Source organism: Molossus molossus, unplaced genomic scaffold, assembly GCF_014108415.1.
Source record: "Molossus molossus isolate mMolMol1 unplaced genomic scaffold, mMolMol1.p scaffold_m16_p_10, whole genome shotgun sequence".
Lineage (NCBI taxonomy): Eukaryota > Metazoa > Chordata > Mammalia > Chiroptera > Molossidae > Molossus > Molossus molossus.
This window is the reverse complement of record NW_023425345.1, coordinates 36120178-36135069: the sequence shown is the minus strand read 5'-3', so window position 1 is coordinate 36135069 and position 14892 is coordinate 36120178. Positions and strand designations below refer to the sequence as shown.

The 14892-nt window shown below is 38.8% G+C and overlaps 1 protein-coding gene across 2 annotated transcripts in view; it reads left to right on the top strand.

Annotated features, from left to right (window-relative positions):
* The window catches only part of ITPR2 (inositol 1,4,5-trisphosphate receptor type 2), a 470721-nt gene that overhangs the window by 324756 nt on the left and 131073 nt on the right, over nt 1-14892 (top strand). For both annotated transcript variants that reach the window (XM_036251040.1, XM_036251039.1), the window contains exons 43-45: nt 2622-2732; nt 6414-6509; nt 8421-8543. In XM_036251040.1, coding sequence (XP_036106933.1) covers nt 2622-2732; nt 6414-6509; nt 8421-8543 — 330 coding nt within the window. The remainder of the gene's footprint in view (nt 1-2621; nt 2733-6413; nt 6510-8420; nt 8544-14892) is intronic.

Genomic DNA, 14892 nt, shown 5'->3' with positions numbered 1-14892 from the left:
GATCTTTCTTGCTTTGCCAGATATTTTTATTTTCCCAACAGAACATACAAAGGCCGAATTATAGACTAGCAAATACTATGCCATGTTTTAATTTAATTTAATTGTAAAAGAAAATTCCCATGAAAATGTTCCAGATAAAAATCAGACTTATCAGAAAGAGTAAAACATGTTTCTTCATCATTGCTCAGTTTTTATCTTTTCGTGAATCTTTCCAGGATTTGTGGAATAAACTCCCTTTGGCTTCTATGGCTCCACTACATTGGGTAGCGTATATTTTATTTTTCTTGTCACAGTAAACTGACAAAACTCATGAAAGGTATTATTGCTCCCATTTTGCTAATGAATAGGTTCTGACTCAGAGATAAAGTGACATTCCAGTGTCTCACAGTGACAAATGGTAAATTGTAGAGTCATTCTGAAAACTCAGGACTTTTCATTGCGTCTAAATACAGTATTCTTTTGACTTTATTACATTTTCCAGGGCAGAGTTTCAACTCTCGCTTCCAAAATGTTTGCCTCTGATTCCATTTTCTTGAATATCAAGGACACATTGTGGGAGCAAAAGACAGGACCCTTGAAATATAGGGAGCGGAGCCATCCTTGAGTGTATTCATTGACTGTTCACCTTCACTCATGTATGTGGGACTACCATCACAAGCATGGATCCACCCTGGATGAAAAAATTTTCCAAATCACTAACATTTCTGGATATTAATTTTAAAGCAGCCCGCGAGACCAAGCAACGGTGCTTAACATAGAACATGAGTGTGAAAAAGAAATCTGCTTTTCTATTGCAAATTATACATATATAGTGCCTATGTATACATTTGTATATGCCTACTCATATGCACACAAATATATACTTACATACATAGGTACACAAAATAAAAACACGATTATTGACATAAATAATTTGTTATGGGGATAATGTTTCTCCCTCTGTAATTTGCACATGATACGGTGAAAAAGTTTGTGGATTTTGCCTTTATTTTCCTGGATTATATTTCAGTCTCTTAGGGCAAGGATACAAGACAACCTAACTGTTGATTTAAAGTTAAGGGAAAATATACAAATTCAGAGATTTGGTTTGGTTGGTAAAAATATGTCTGTCTGTAATAGAAAATGCATATTCCCCACTTTTGGTCTTATGAAAGGATGACATAGAGTTTTGAAAGTAATTTACTGAATCAGGTAAGTTCTAAAAGTGAAACTTAATAAAGTAATGTGCATCCAACATACACTGATCATATACTTATCTGAACCCCATGCTTTGTGTGTAAAGAAAGAAGGCTATTAGCAAATCCCAGAATTCATTTGCAAACTGTTTTCCTCTAAGTTTGGCAAATATTTTAATGATCAGAAGAATCTCAGGAAATACAGGAGATGGATGGAAACATCTTTCCTTTGTGTCAGGGGAGTAACAGTTTCCTTGCATGAAGGGAGAAATAAAGCTCCTCCTGAAAAAGAACATTAATTTCAGAGTACCTGGATTTTACTTTTTCTCATTTAGTTCACCTGGGTTTTGATTTTTCAAACCCCTTGACACTCAGTGCTGCATTATAATATGTAGTTCCACGAATTCCAACCCACACATACCTGATTTTCAAGCTCTGTAAAATGAATTGAGTTCAGAATCCCAGCACAGTAGACCAAACCTTCGAAATACTGACATTTATCTCTCAGGATGTTTTGTCAACTTTTCCTCTATAAATCACTCACATTTAAGGGATTGCTGAACTTTTCCTCAGCCACCAGAATTAACAGATGCCCCCCAAACATCAGGAGGTGCCTGTGTTCCCTGTCTACTGCCATCTGGCACGGACGGTAGCATGCCACTCGGTTAGCATTAAGTAGCAGCCCACTTAAAAGGCTAAAGTCAGGCCCTGGCCAGTTTGGCTCAGCAGTTAGAGCATCAGCCCATGGACCAGAGAGTCCCAGATTCGGTTCCTGCTAAGGGCACGTACCTTGGCTGCAGTTTGTCCCGGCCCTGGTTGGGGTCTTGTGGGTGGCAGCCAGTCGATGTGTCTATCTCACATTGATGTTTCTCTTTCTCTTTCTTCCTCCTTCTCTCCCTCCCGTTGTGTCTGAAGATAAATGCAAAAATGTCCTCGGGTGAGGATTAAAAAAAATTTAAAAAAAAAAGGCTAAAGTCAGTACTGAGAAAGTTGGCTTACAAACATCAGGCGTAAAGGGCACACTCCTTTCATAAATGAGAATATTTTCGTAGCCAGGATAAATCAAATCTTAAAATTCTAAATTTAAGGAACTCCTTTATCGAAGGGCATATTAAAACTTGTCAACTGCAAGAGTATGTAACTTAACCAGTGTTCTGGGAAATTCTATAAAGATGGTCCATTTTAAAAGATACCTGTTACATGCAGTGTCTCAGTGTTCTGCATACAAAGTCATTTAATCAATACTAATCAGTTAGTGGTTAGACTCTATGCAAAAGGACAAGTCAAACTTAAATCTTTGACTTATCTTTGACTTATTGTGAAATTTAAGTGTTAATTATATTTTAAAGGTCAAAAAAACTGATGTGCCTCCGTTCTTTCATGTCATGTGATTGCTAGTGCTTTTATGTTCAATAAAAGTTATTTTGTAAACATTTTATTTTCTAGACATGTATTGCTACTCATGAATCTAATGGGATCGATATTATCATTGCTCTGATTCTAAATGACATAAACCCTCTCGGTAAATATCGAATGGACCTGGTGCTCCAACTAAAGGTAAAGTAAATCCACATTCCAGGGGGGGAGTGGAGTTTTCTCCATAAAACTCCCTTTCAGAGTTGACTCCAAATCTCCAAGTAGCTCTTGTCAAAACCAAGATATTAGCCCATTTTCAACTAATGAGTTGACAGAACAGGTTAGTGAGAGCACCGTGCACACTCAATTCCTGACAACATGTCACAAAGACTCGGAGGTAATGTTCAGTTGGAGGGCACTCTGTTGGAAGTTCTTTTAAGTAGCTGCTTTATTTCACTACTTTTCTTCCATTTTTATTTTATGTTTTTCATTAGATAAAGGAGAAAAGGTTGTAGAACATTCCCTCTACCATAAGTATAAAATCTTCCTTGACTGCAGGATTCTACCTGGCAAGTCACAGTTATTAGGTTGTAGAACAGGAAGGCTGCGTTTTGGTTTTATGGCTATCTTTTTTTTAAAAGTTGTTCTCTCTGATATTAGAATCTTTTTTCCCCCCCAAATACTGTCAGCTATTTTCACACTGCCTTTGAGAAGTTACTTGAACTTAAACCACCACGCACATAACTTCCCAGCAGTTCCATTAATCTGAGCTCAGGAACAAAATGACGTTCCAAAAATATTCCTCAGTTTTTTGTTGGAGTGGAAATAACGAATGTACACAAGAAACTCTATAAATCTCAGATACAAAGGCATGGTATTCAATTGAGGTGAATTATTAAAGACCACATTTTTGTGTCTAGTGTAAAACAAGTCAACGCATCATTGGTTAAATAAAATTTTTCTGTTAAGCAGGTCTGTCCAGTATCAGAGCAAATATAATTAAGTTTCACGTTGTATGAGTCTATTATGGCCAATGAGAGTGACATTTTTATAATTCTCTTTCTAAATATAGATATGGATAGATAACATACATATGTCCTACTTATGTAAAGATTGTGCTGATGGCTTTTAATAAGTAAATGTTTCTTTTACTGTAAGAGATGAGTTTGTATTTTTTCAGTTTTCTTGTGCAGTATGTGTAAGCTTTGGATCCTTCCATCCATAGATTAAAGCAAAGGTGACCCTTATGTAGATTGAATTTGTGTTCTTTTCCTCATTAGCATCAGGCTTCAGTTAGTGAAGCCAGCCTACATGACAACTTAATTTGAGTTACTAGAAAAATGTTTATTTTCATCTTAAATTCATCTTTAACCAAAATTCGTAAAGATACACCATATAAAAGCCTTGGCCTTTGGCTTTTTAAATGTTTTATTAGTGCAAAGACTATTCCTTTAAATCTCATTTTTAGCCGATATAACTTAATGGGGGAAATTACTGAATGATTTGTCAATTTAAAACCAAGTATAGGCATCCTAATTATTTATAAGCCCAGACCTATGTAAAATAACTAAATGATGGGATATGACTTTAATAGTGCAGAGTTATTCTTAGCTATCAAATAAAACTGCTTTTTTGAAAAAGGATCATTTAACATTTTATTTGTGTTACTAAGCACAATTTAGGTATACATTTTCAAAATATTACAGTTAGATAAATCAAGGTATATAAAAAAAATGAATGGATTTGACTTGAAATAGTTATAGTTTTCTACCTAAACCATGAGGTATGTATACTTTTCTAAAAACAAACAAACAAAAATTATGAGGCTTTGAATATAATGGCCAATATGACAGCAATATTTGTAAGACAGACTGATGTATAGTGGCAAATTTTAAGGGGCTTCCCTGGATAGGGTGCTTTTAATTATAAATTCTAGGTAACATTATAGAGATACCACATTCAAAAAGTTAAGGTTTTATTTTATATCATTCATCCCTGGATTTAATTGCTTAATTATTCTTTTAAGTATACTTAATTCTATGTACTCATTTATTATACAATTTTATGAAATTTTCCAGACATATGTTTTGTCCTTTACTTTTTAAGTTACATTTCATACCCTATCTGTGACTATGAAGGGCTGAATTTGTAATTAGGTAACTTTGGTTTTGATTTTAGGACTCTAGCTTCCTTTCAAAGAAAATCTTCTGTTAACACTGACACGTTGATTTGATTTCTCAGTATATATATATAGGCTTTTGTTCTTTCAACTTGATTCAGATTTCAGTAGATCATTTACAAAATTCTTATTCTTCCAACATAGTATGAAAAAGAAGATTGGTTAGAAAAAATACCGTAATGCCAATAGCATTCTGAAATTGGATGTGTTTTAAAGCTGTCGTGTATTGGGCCTGCTGAGTGAGGGTCATTAGAGAAGACTGCTATTGTTGCCAAGGTTTTAGCTCTGAATTCTATGGTGTCAGTGCAGATCCCTAAGGATTTGAGCTCTCCTCCAAATCCTGGAACTTTATTTTTTAAGTATGTTGTTTGTATGGATGGTATGCTAAAATATAAAAATGGGTTTTAGTACAAATATGTAAAATTTTTAAATGAAACAGAAAAAGTTAATGCTACCTCCCCCACAAAATGCTAAAATCTTTTCAGGATGTGTCCATGACATTGATGTCGTCATCATCATATCATCTTCATCATCATCATCATCATCATCAAGCATTTAAAGACAGTCTTTATGTACTTCTGAAATAAAAAAATAATTGGATAGAATTTGGTATTAAAACTACTCAGTAAAATTAATTTGAGCAACTTCAACAACATTTGTGTAGAGAATATATGCATACCAAACAACTGATTTGATTTCAGTTGTCATCCTGTAAGATGTTAATTTTGAGTCATTAAGAAGTATTTTAAAGCCAGTTGACTCTCGTTCTTTTTTCCTCCTATCAATGATTGTGGGTGGAGGTTGAGATTTTTTTGAACATTACAAAAAACACTGTAGAAATATCTCTGCGGTAGTTTTTATCATCGTGCAATTTGCCACAATTCTAGGGCAGCGCTTTTGAAAACAATGTAAAGAAACCTCTTTCCAATGTTGAGAATATTGTGTTTTGTGTGGCAAGACTTTCTAGAACTCTGTGGTACCTGCTTTGGATTATAAATCACCTATATCAGAAACATTTTTTATATCTATAGGTAAAAATATGTGAGACAACAGATTTGTAAACCACATTAGAAAACATCAAAGACAACATAAACTATTTTCATTCTTTATTAAATGAAAATAGAAAATAATATTTTCTATTACTGAGACTAGATAACAGTACATTTATATTTCATTTCTAACTCATGAATTTAGTATTCTATAGATTAATTTTCAGTAATTACTACTCAAATTAAAAATTTTGATTTGATAACATATATTAATGTTTCATGTTAAAAGCAATTTGCTGAATTCTTTAAATTATATACCATTTCTATGAAATAGTTCGTTGATACTGGTTCGCCTTACTGTCTTGTTAAAATGTCATCATAGAAATGCCCATTAGGAAATAGTGAAAGAAAATATGATTATATTTTAATAATGCATTATATATAAAAGTCTTGTTTTTAAGACTCCTTCTCACCAATGTTTAAAATATCCTTTGTAACTTATCTCTCATGATTTATTATTTTTATTCTGTGTTGACAATAACATGAAACACTCTATTTTAAAATGCCAATAAGCCAAACCAAATTAGCAGTTTAAAATTCTGTTTGATTTTTTTTTTTTAAATGGTCTTGGTAGTCCCAATTAACACAAATGCAGGGGATCGTTAATCCATGAAATAGATTTTTCTTGTGCATTAACTCGGCCTGTTTCTCCAGAACAACGCCTCCAAGCTTTTGCTGGCCATTATGGAAAGCAGACATGACAGTGAGAATGCAGAAAGAATTCTGTTTAACATGAGACCCAGAGAACTGGTAAGGAAACTTTTGAAAGCTGTGTTAATAATGTATAACTACAAGGGATAAGTCTGTAGTATGCATGTGAGGAGAAAGATTAGGATGTCCACTGCTCAACCAAGGCATAGCTGTGTATTGCAGATGCTCGGAAGACCCCAGGAGGGTAAATAGCAGTGTGATTGGGGTCCTTATGATTTCATTGGTTTTATCCACTGTTAGCACCTTTCTTATCCAGATTGTCCCACTCCACTAAACTATCTGCAAATCTTTTTTGACAGAAAAAAGAAAAGATTTCTGTGGTTTGTGTATTGGAATATATGAGGAAAGTGTATGAAAATATCTTTGTACCACTCAAAAATTATATGTATACCTCTTTCTGAACAATGAAATGTAATCAATCTTTTGTGCTTGTTCTTATCAGTAAAATGTTGCATAATGCTTGTTCTAGAGAAAATTGGAGACTTGATGGGAATTCCACAGAGATCATTAGAGGGCCTTCCTATTGTAGAAGTTATATTTTTCTCATTCACAACATGGAAATCGTGAAGTAGTATCCGCATGCTTTGAAAGCATTGGGTTTCAAAAGCATTGAGAACATGGTCAAACCATATAGCTCAAGGGCCCAGTGACTAAATCCTAGTCTTGCGAGCTGTTGGTGTTATGGGGCAAATCCCATGGAAGGCATTCTTTTGCTCACTTTCTTGTCCCGATATACCAAGATTGTAGGTTTGATCTCCGGTCAGGGCACGTAAATAAGTGGAACAGCAATGCCCTGGCTGGTTTGGCTAAATGGTTAGAGCATCAGCCCAGAGACCAAAGGGTCTCAGGTTTGATTCCCAGTCAAGGGTACTCACCTGGATTGCAGGTTCAATCCCCAGCCCCAGTTGGGGTTGTGCAGGAGGCAACCAGTTCATGTGTCTCACATCAATGTTTCTCTCTCTCTCTCTCTCCACCCCCTTCCCTCCATCTCATCCACTCTATCTAAAAATCAATGGAAAAATATCCTCAGGTGAGGATTTAAAAAAATAATATGTGGAACAATAAATCGATATTTCTCTCTCTCTGTCGCTCTCAAATCAATAAAATAATGTGAGGAATGAAGTCGAGAAGGACAGATAAAGGGAGAGAGAAGATGCATTTTGATTTAACATATGTATAATGAGAGCCTAGTAACTGCAAGGCAGTGGGCTAAGAGGAGCAAGAAAAGTTTGCTTTAGTTTGAATATTAGAATATATTAAGAAGGTGTGTAAAAAATGTTTATACTTCAAAAATTGTATTTGTTTCTTTCTGAACAATAAAAATAAAATCAATATCTTTTGTACTTACGATTAAATGGGGCAATGGGTTATACACTTATTCAAAAACAGCATTGTACAATACCCTGTTGGAAATGCTATTTCCTCTGCCTACAACATGTTTATCTCATCATCCACTTCTTCCTTATGGCCCACCCTCAACCTCCTGACTGATTTAGTGCCCTGCCCTGTGCTTAATTAGTGCCTCACACTTAGTCTTGCTGTGGGACTGTTGTGTTAGCCTTGAGGTCAGACACTCTGTTGTATCCACCGTTGGGTCCTCAGTGCCGAGGACAATGTTAGCAAAATGCATTCCTGTTACCTAATGGACACTTAATGAATAATGGGTACTTATTACAGTTCCAGAGTCTCCTAATTCATGGGAACTTTGGCACTGTCAGCATTAAAAAAAATCAGAGCATAATTCTCCAAGGAAAATTGGGAATATTGTAGGGAAACACTTCCATGTTAATTTATCTAAAGATGGTTTCCAAGGCAATTTTCACTTAAAGTTCTTTGATACTCTTCAAGTCTTAGGAAGCATTCCAGCTTATAAGTATATCATAAACAATGTAAGGTGTGTGTTGTTTGTAGCATTTCAAGCCTTGCTATTTCTCTCTGTGTTTTGGACAGGTGGATGTGATGAAGAATGCCTATAACCAAGGATTGGAATGCGATCATGGGGATGATGAGGGTGGAGATGATGGTGTTTCCCCAAAAGATGTTGGACACAATATCTATATTCTGGCTCACCAGGTATGACATTTTATATCTTTAAATAAGTTTGCTAATCTTATCAATTGTGTTTCGTGTTGTGGCTTGACATCATATTTTCAAATTCTGGTCCCTTCATTTATTTAGTACTTGCCCCCTTGCTCGGGGCCAAGGAGTGGGAAAAGCTCCCAGAATGCCTCACTCTGCCCCCAGCACTATGTTAGGGACTGATCCACAAGAAAACAGTACTTGGCACCAAAACCTGCTGGTCCAGGAGGGAGTCCCATGTCAGAGCCTTAGGAATAGGCTAATCATAGTAGATAGAAATGGCAGTCTTTAAGAAGAGAGAAGAGGCTACTGAGAAGACAGAGTATGAAATAAGGTCTAATCAGGACACATCTGCCTTCTGGACTCTGAATTACAGGATGGCATGCTTCCTCTAATGGGCCTCCATTGGAATTCTAACACATATTAAGCTACTTTTAAATTCTTTTGGAGGAACCATGTCCATTTTATGGTAACTTAATGAAAACAGGTTCTTGATAACTGTTATTTGATCAATTTAAATCTATTAACATGACTATCTACTTCTAATGCGGAACTTCTAATTTCATCTTCTAATGCAGATTTGTTTAGAAAAAAAATTTTAATGTACATATGCCAATTTGGTTTTGTTTATAGTAGTTCTCACTTTTGTTGACAGGATAAGGTCTAAGCTTTGTAGACTTTCCCAATCTTTCTTTCTAATTATTTTCTCTCCCCTTTCCTGTACATCTTATCACTTAATTTAACAAACATTGATAGATCTAAGGTAAGATTCTAGCTGGATTTAAATTTTTTTACGTTTCCAGTTTTATTGAATTATCATTGATATACAGCATTGTTTGAGTTTAAGGTGTTAAAAGGTTGCTCTTAGACACTGTACCTTCTCTATCCTTTGTATAACTACCTAATATATGCAAACTTAAATATAATTTTTACATAAGATTTAGTGAAGGAGCCAAATTCTAAAATATATTTCCTTAATTCAAATTACTTATACTAAAGATGAAACACAAACAATTTACATATTTCTCTCCTCACCTCTGGTAACCAGTCTGTTCTTTATATCTGTAAATTTGGGTTTAAATACATATATCTATATTTTATTTTTATTTTTTATATATAAAAGAGATCATGTTATATTTGTCTTTCTTTGACTTATTTCACTTAGCATAATACCCTAGAGGTTCATCAGTGTTTTTGCAAATGGTAAGATTTCATTTTTTATGGGTGAATAATATTTCCGTGTGTATGTGTTTCTTTATCTATTCATCCATCAATGGACATTCATGTTGTTTCCATATGGTGGCTATTGTATATAATGCTGCAGCGAACATGGGGGTGTACATATATTTTCATATTAGTGTTTTTGTTTTCTTTGAATGAATACCCAGAAGAGAAACTATTGGATCATATGGTAGTTTTATTTTTAATTTGGAGGAACCTCCATACTGTTTTCCATAGTGGCTGCACCAATTTCCATTCCCACTAGCAGCGCATGAGTGTTTCCTTTCTCCTCTTCTTTGCCGACACTTGTTGTTTCTTGTTTTGTTTTTTTTTGTTCATAGTCATTCTAACAGGTGTGAGGTGATATGTCATTGTAGTTTTGATTTGCATTTCCCTGATGATAAATGATGGAGAGCATCTGTTTATGTACCTGTTGGCCATTTCTATATCTTTTTTAGAAAAATGTCTATTTAGATCTGCACAGCTTAATCAGATTATTGGGGTTTTTTGGCTCTTGAGTTGTATGAGTTCTTTATATACTTCTGATATGAGCCCCTTATCATATATATGATTTGCAAATATTTTCTTCCATTTAGTAGGTTGCCTTTTCATTTTGTTGATGGTTCTTTTGCTGTGCAGAAGCAGCTTTTTAGTTTGATGCAGTCTCACTGGTTTACTTTCACTTTTGGTGTCAGATTCAAAAAGCCATCATGAAGAACTACCTTATCTCCTATATTTTCCTCTAGGAGTTTTATAGTCTCAGGTCTTATATTGAAGTCTTTAATCCATTTTGAGTTCCATTTTGTGGCTGGTGTAAATTTTCTTTGTGTAATTAATTTCTGGTTTCATATGCTGTGGTCAGAAAAGATGCTTGATATAATTTTAATACTCTTAAATTTATTAAGACTTGTTTTGTACCCTAACATATGCTCTAGCTCAGAAAATGTTCTATGTGTACTCGGGAAGAATGTGTGTTCCGTTGCTTTTGGATGCAATGTTCTATAAATATTTGTTAGTTCATCTGGTATCATTTAAGGCCCATGTTTCCTTATTGATTTTCTGTCCAGATTATCTATTCATATATGTAAGTGGGATATTAAAGTACCTCATTGTTATTGTATTGCTTTCTATTTTCTATAGATCTGTTTATATCCGCTTTATACATTTAGTTGCTCCTATGTTGGGTACCTAAATATTTACAAATGTCATTACCTTCTTGTTTTTTTAATTTTAAAATTTTTATTGAATTTATTGGGGTGACATTGGTTAATAAAATTGTATAAGTTTTACATGTATAATTCTATAATACATCATCTGTATATTATATTGTATGTTTACTACCAAAGTCAAGTCCCCTTCCATCACCATTTATCCCCACTTTACCCTCTTCTACTTTCCCCACCCCCTTGATCTCTGGTAATCACGACACTGTTGTCTGTGTCCATAGTTTTTGTTTTTGTTGTTTCTTTGCTTAATCCTTTCATATTTTACCCAGTCCCCCAAACCCTCTCTACTTCGACAGTTGTGAGTTTGTTTTCTGTATCTAAGTCTATTTCTATTTTGTTTGTTAGTTTATTTTGTTCATTAGATTCCACATATAAGTAAAAACATATGGTGATTGTCTTTCTCTGACTGGCTTATTTCACTTAGTATAATACTCTCCAGGTCCATCCATGCTGTCATAAAAGATAAGATTTCCTTCTTTTTTTATGGCTGCGTAGTATTCCGTTATATAAATGTACCACAGCCTTTTTATCCACTCATCTACTGATGGGCACTTGGGCTGCTTCCAAATCTCGCCATTGTAAATAACACTGCTATGAATATAGGGGTGCATATGTTCTTTCATGTTTCCAATTTCTTTGGATATATTCCCAGAAGTGGAATCGGTGGGTTATAAGGCTTTTCCATTTTTCATTTTTTGTGGTAACTCATACTGCTTTCCACAGTGGCTGCACCAATCTGCATTCCAACAAACAGTGCACGAGGGTTCCCTTTTCTCCACATCCTCGCCAACACTTGATATTTGTTGAATTATTGATGACAGCCATTCTGACAGGTGTGAGGTGATATCTCATTGTGGTTTTAATTAGCATTTCTCTTATGCTGAATGAAACTGAGCATCTTTTCATGTCTATTGGCCACCTGTATGTCCTTTTTGGAGAAGTGTCTATTTGAGTCCTTTGCCCATTGTTTATTTGGATTGTTTGCTTTTTGGTGTTGAGTTTCATAAGTTCTTTATAAATTTTGGATATTAATCCCTTATCAGATATATGATTGGCAAATATGTTCTTCAGTATTTTCTTTACTGTGCAAAAGCTTTTTAGTTTGATAGAGTCCCATTTGTTTATTTTTGTTTATATTTTTGTTTATATTTGTTAATATTGCTATAAGAAATGTCCGAGATTTTACTGCCTATGTTTTCTTCTAGGATGTTTTTGGTTTCAAGTTTAACATTTAATTCTTAAATCATTTTGAGTTTATTCTTGTGTATAGTGTAAGAAGGTAGTCCCTTTCCTTTCCTGTCCTTCCCTTCCCTGTCCATCCCTTCCCTTCCCTTCCCTTCCCTTCCCTTCCCTTCCCTTCCCTTCCCTTCCCTTCCCTGTCCTTCCCTTCCCTGTCCTACCCTTCCCTGTCCTTCTCTTCTCTTCCCTTCCCTTCCCTGTCCTTCCCTTCCCTGTCCTTCCCTTCCCTGTCCTTCCCTGTCCTTCCCTTCCCTTCCCTTCCCTGTCCTTCCCTTCCCTTCTCTGTCCTTCCCTTCCCTTCTCTGTCCTTCCCTTCCCTTCCCTTCCCTTCCCTTCCCTTCCCTTCCCTTCCCTTCCCTTCCCTTCCCTGTCCTTCCCTTCCCTTCCCTTCCCTTCCCTTCCCTTCTCTGTCCTTCCCTTCCCTTCCCTTCCCTTCCCTTCCCTTCCCTTCCCTTCCCTTCCCTTCCCTGTCCTTCCCTTCCCTTCCCTTCCCTTCCCTTCCCTTCCCTTCCCTTCCCTTCCCTTCCCTGTCCTTCCCTGTCCTTCCCTTCCCTTCTCTGTCCTTCCCTTCCCTTCCCTTCTCTGTCCTTCCCTTCCCTTCCCTTCCCTTCCCTTCCCTTCCCTTCCCTTCCCTTCCTTGTCCTTCCCTTCCCTTCCCTGTCCTTCCCTTCCCTTCCCTGTCCTTCCCTTCCCTGTCCTTCCCTTCCCTGTCCTTCCCTGTCCTTCCCTGTCCGTCCCTTCCCTGTCCTTCCCTGTCCTTCCCTTCCCTGTCCTTCCCTTCCCTGTCCTTCCCTATCCTTCCCTTCCCTGTCCTTCCCTGTCCTTCCCTTCCCTTCCCTTCCCTTCCCTGTCCTTCCCTTCCCTGTCCTTCCCTTCCCTGTCCTTCCCTGTCCTTTCCTGTCCTTCCCTTCCCTTCCCTTCCCTTCCCTGTCCTTCCCTTCCCTTCCCTTCCCTTCCCTTCCCTTCCCTGTCCTTCCCTGTCCTTCCCTGTCCTTCCCTTCCCTGTCCTTCCCTGTCCTTCCCTGTCCTTCCCTTCCCTTCCCTTCCCTGTCCTTCCCTTCCCTGTCCTTCCCTGTCCTTCCCTTCCCTGTCCTTCCCTGTCCTTTCCTGTCCTTCCCTTCCCTTCCCTTCCCTGTCCTTCCCTTCCCTGTCCTTCCCTGTCCTTCCCTTCCCTTCCCTTCCCTTCCCTGTCCTTCCCTTCCCTTCTCTGTCCTTCCCTTCCCTTCCCTTCCCTTCCCTTCCCTTCCCTTCCCTTCCCTTCCTTCCCTTCCCTTCCCTTCCCTGTCCTTCCCTTCCCTATCCTTCCCTTCCCTTCCCTTCCCTTCCCTTCCCTGTCCTTCCCTTCCCTGTCCTTCCCTTCCCTGTCCTTTCCTGTCCTTCTCTTCTCTTCCCTTCCCTTCCCTTCCCTTCCCTGTCCTTCCCTTCCCTGTCCTTCCCTGTCCTTCCCTTCCCTTCCCTTCCCTGTCCTTCCCTTCCCTTCTCTGTCCTTCCCTTCCCTTCCCTTCCCTGTCCTTCCCTTCCCTTCTCTGTCCTTCCCTTCCCTTCCCTTCCCTTCCCTTCCCTTCCCTGTCCTTCCCTTCCCTGTCCTTCCCTGTCCTTCCCTGTCCTTCCCTTCCCTTCCCTTCCTTGTCCTTCCCTTCCCTTCTCTGTCCTTCCCTTCCCTTCCCTTCCCTTCCCTTCCCTTCCCTTCCCTTCCCTTCCCTTCCCTTCCCTGTCCTTCCCTGTCCTTCCCTTCCCTGTCCTTCCCTGTCCTTCCCTTCCCTGTCCTTCCCTGTCCGTCCCTTCCCTGTCCTTCCCTTCCCTGTCCTTCCCTGTCCTTCCCTTCCCTGTCCTTTCCTGTCCTTCTCTTCCCTTCCCTTCCCTTCCCTTCCCTTCCCTTCCCTTCCCTGTCCTTCCCTTCCCTTCTCTGTCCTTCCCTTCCCTTCCCTTCCCTTCCCTTCCCTTCCCTTCCCTTCCCTTCCCTGTCCTTCCCTTCCCTGTCCTTCCCTTCCCTGTCATTCCCTTCCCTGTCCTTCCCTTCCCTGTCCTTCCCTGTCCTTCCCTTTCCTGTCCTTCCCTGTCCTTCCCTGTCCTTCCCTGTCCTTCCCTGTCCTTCCCTGTCCTTCCCTTCCCTTCCCTTCCCTGTCCTTCCCTGTCCTTCCCTTCTCTTCCCTTCCCGTCCCTTCCCTTCCCTTCCCTTCCCTTCCCTGCCCTTCCCTGCCCTTCCCTGTCCTTCCCTTCCCTTCCCTTCCTTCCCTGCCCTTCCCTGCCCTTCCCTGTCCTTCCCTTCCCTTCCCTTCCCTTCCCTTCCCTGTCCTTCCCTTCCCTTCCCTTCCCTGTCCTTCCCTTCCCTGTCCTTCCCTTCCCTTCCCCGTCCTTCCCTTCCCTGTCTTTCCCTTCCCTTCCCTTCCCTCCCCTTCCCTTCCCTGTCCTTCCCTTCCCTGTCCTTCCCTGTCCTTCCCTGTCCTTCCCTGTCCTTCCCTGTCCTTCCCTTCCCTGTCCTTCCCTGTCCTTCCCTTCCCTGTCCTTCCCTTCCCTGTCCTTCCCTGTCCTTCCCTTCCCTGTCCTTTCCTGTCCTTCTCTTCCCTTCCCTTCCCTTCCCTTCCCTTCCCTTCCCTGTCCTTCCCTTCCCTTCTCTGTCCTTCCCTTCCCTTCCCTTCCCTTCCCTTCCCTTCCCT